This window comes from Puntigrus tetrazona, unplaced genomic scaffold (assembly GCF_018831695.1).
Source record: "Puntigrus tetrazona isolate hp1 unplaced genomic scaffold, ASM1883169v1 S000000746, whole genome shotgun sequence".
NCBI lineage: Eukaryota > Metazoa > Chordata > Actinopteri > Cypriniformes > Cyprinidae > Puntigrus > Puntigrus tetrazona.
This window is the reverse complement of record NW_025048355.1, coordinates 1131735-1134265: the sequence shown is the minus strand read 5'-3', so window position 1 is coordinate 1134265 and position 2531 is coordinate 1131735. Positions and strand designations below refer to the sequence as shown.

Genomic DNA, 2531 nt, shown 5'->3' with positions numbered 1-2531 from the left:
ACCTTAAATAATCATAATCATTATGCAGGTGTGTCCGTGTTAGAACTCAACAAACTCTGTAAAGGAAACGGCTTCCGTACGTGATGGTGACAATTTGGTGGTCTCTTTCCTCCCATAAATGATGACAAAATTTAGATTTTTGTGTGAACTATTCATATGCTATCCAGGAAGAGACTGGCAAAACAAATAATAATAGACTCACTTTCATCCTGGAGTAATATCTCTTCTCCACCTCTTGCAAGGTTGTTGATTTAATGCGTAATATTCAAATAAAAGCCTAAGATTACCTCCGGCATTCACACTTACATCATTCTACACGACAGACAGACGCAGAGAACGAGTGGCAAACGGTAAATATGACACTATATTATATGTTACATTATATACACACTACATATATTTTATATACTTTACATATTCATGTTTTTTATATAGTTTATTTGCAAAAACACCGAAATTTTTTAAAGTAAAAAAATATCAAAAGTTATTGTTTAGCTGTATTATTTTTAACCTAATAAAAACCCAACCGCAGTTTGAGATTAATTGGAATTCAAAATTTAAAAAAAAATTTAATTGTTAATCTATGAGTTTTCTGTTTTTGCAAACGAACTGTTAACTGTTAACTGTTAATTATATGTACAATGATATACATATAATTATATATTATAGTTATTGTCTTGGCGATTGTAATAAATGTGTTCGTATTGGAAAGGCATCTTAGTTAAAAAATTAGCATATAAAATATGACTTAAATAATGACTTAAAACATGACTTTAAAAAAGGAACATTATTGTTTAATTTTTATTGTCTGCCCAATCTAAATAGTGAAAGATTTGAATATGGCTTCTAAAGCTCAAGTATTACTATTGCTTGTGGCTATAATGATTGCAAGCTATGGTCTTACCAATGGATCAACCAACCTCAACAACACAGACGCAATCAACAGCAACATCAGCAACAACACCAACGGCAACAACAATATCTCAACCAACGGCAACAACAATATCTCAACCAACGGCAACAACACCATCTCAAACAACGGCAACAACACCATCTCAACCAATGGCAACAATACCATCACAAACAACGGCAACAACACCATCTCAAACAATGGCAACAACACCATCTCAACCAATGGCAACAACACCATCTCAAACAATGGCAACAACACCATCTCAACCAATGGCAACAACACCATCTCAACCAATGGCAACAATACCATCACAAACAACGGCAACAACACCATCTCAAACAATGGCAACAACACCATTTCAACCAATGGCAACAACACCATCTCAACCAATGGCAACAACACCATCTCAAACAACGGCAACAACACCATCTCAACCAACGGCAACAACACCATCTCAACCAATGGCAACAACACCATCTCAAACAACGGCAACAACACCATCTCAAACAACGGCAACAACACCATCTCAACCAATGGCAACAACACCATCTCAACCAACGGCAACAACACCATCTCAACCAACGGCAACAACACCATCTCAAACAACGGCAACAACACCATCTCAACGAATGGCAACAACACCATCTCAAACAACGGCAACAACACTAGCACAACCAAAAGCACACCCACGAGCACCATTTCTATTGCAGTATTTCTTTCACCTGTGGAGTTCAAGTGGCTGCCTGGACTTCTATTCTACATGATCACTTCTACTGCAGTTCTTAAACTCTTCCAGCCGATCTGACCATCCACTCTTTCAGTTTGTCATCCAACTAAAAGATTCACCTTTGTCAGATATTAGCCTTTTTACTGGTTGTTTTTCTTATACTTACTGTTCTGACAACTATTGACATGCTCTTTCTCTCTCTCTCTCTCTCTCTATATATATATATATATATGTATGTTTGTATGACATTTCTTTGCTGACATTTCTACCTGACCTGAAAAACACGCTAAGGGTGGATGTTTAAATAGAATTAGTCGGCATACTACAGCTTCAGGAGATAGACAACTATTTAATTATGTTCTCACGCTTTCAAGCAAAAACGCTTTTCATCAGACAAAGCTTGTCTGACGAAGAGCATTTAAGCTCTTTTTTATGATAGCAATATACATCACAATAGGGAAATATGGATATTTATGGTTACATAACATTTTAGATCCCTTTGAACTAATCAAATGTAAGTTTAAAAACTGTAAAGTCCTCACTGTGTAAATTCAACATACATTAATTCTTATTAAAACTACAAAAGAGACGATGCAGCACTTGTGTTGTGTGGCAGATGGGTTTTTGTGCAGTGTCAGAGAGCTGTGGATCTAATGTGCGTGAACAATTTAAAATTACTTAAAGATTTTGACTTGACAATGAAAATTAGCTGTACATGCAAAGCTTTTCAAAGACTAACTGATCTGTGAGTAAGGCAAATATAACTTGAGTCAACCATAGGAAAGAAAAGAAACAACATGAACAGGATACAAGAGAAGTCAAACAGAACACCCAACTCTAATATTACAAAACAACACGGATCTGATGTCACACACTGAAATGGCATGACAA

At 35.9% G+C, this 2531-nt stretch overlaps 1 protein-coding gene across 1 annotated transcript; it reads left to right on the top strand.

Annotated features, from left to right (window-relative positions):
* The first annotated feature begins 230 nt into the window (after window positions 1-230).
* si:ch211-217k17.9 (myb-like protein I) lies at window positions 231-2239 on the top strand. The gene is made up of 2 exons (XM_043232957.1): window positions 231-350; window positions 826-2239. Exon 2 carries the CDS (start codon window positions 840-842, stop codon window positions 1716-1718), a length of 879 nt encoding a protein of 292 aa, XP_043088892.1. The 5' UTR covers window positions 231-350; window positions 826-839; the 3' UTR covers window positions 1719-2239.
* The last annotated feature ends 292 nt before the right edge of the window (window positions 2240-2531 follow it).

Excerpts from the sequence above, each read along its gene's own strand:
- si:ch211-217k17.9 (XM_043232957.1), top strand. The coding sequence starts at position 840 with ATGGCTTCTAAAGCTCAAGTATTACTATTGCTTGTGGCTATAATGATT.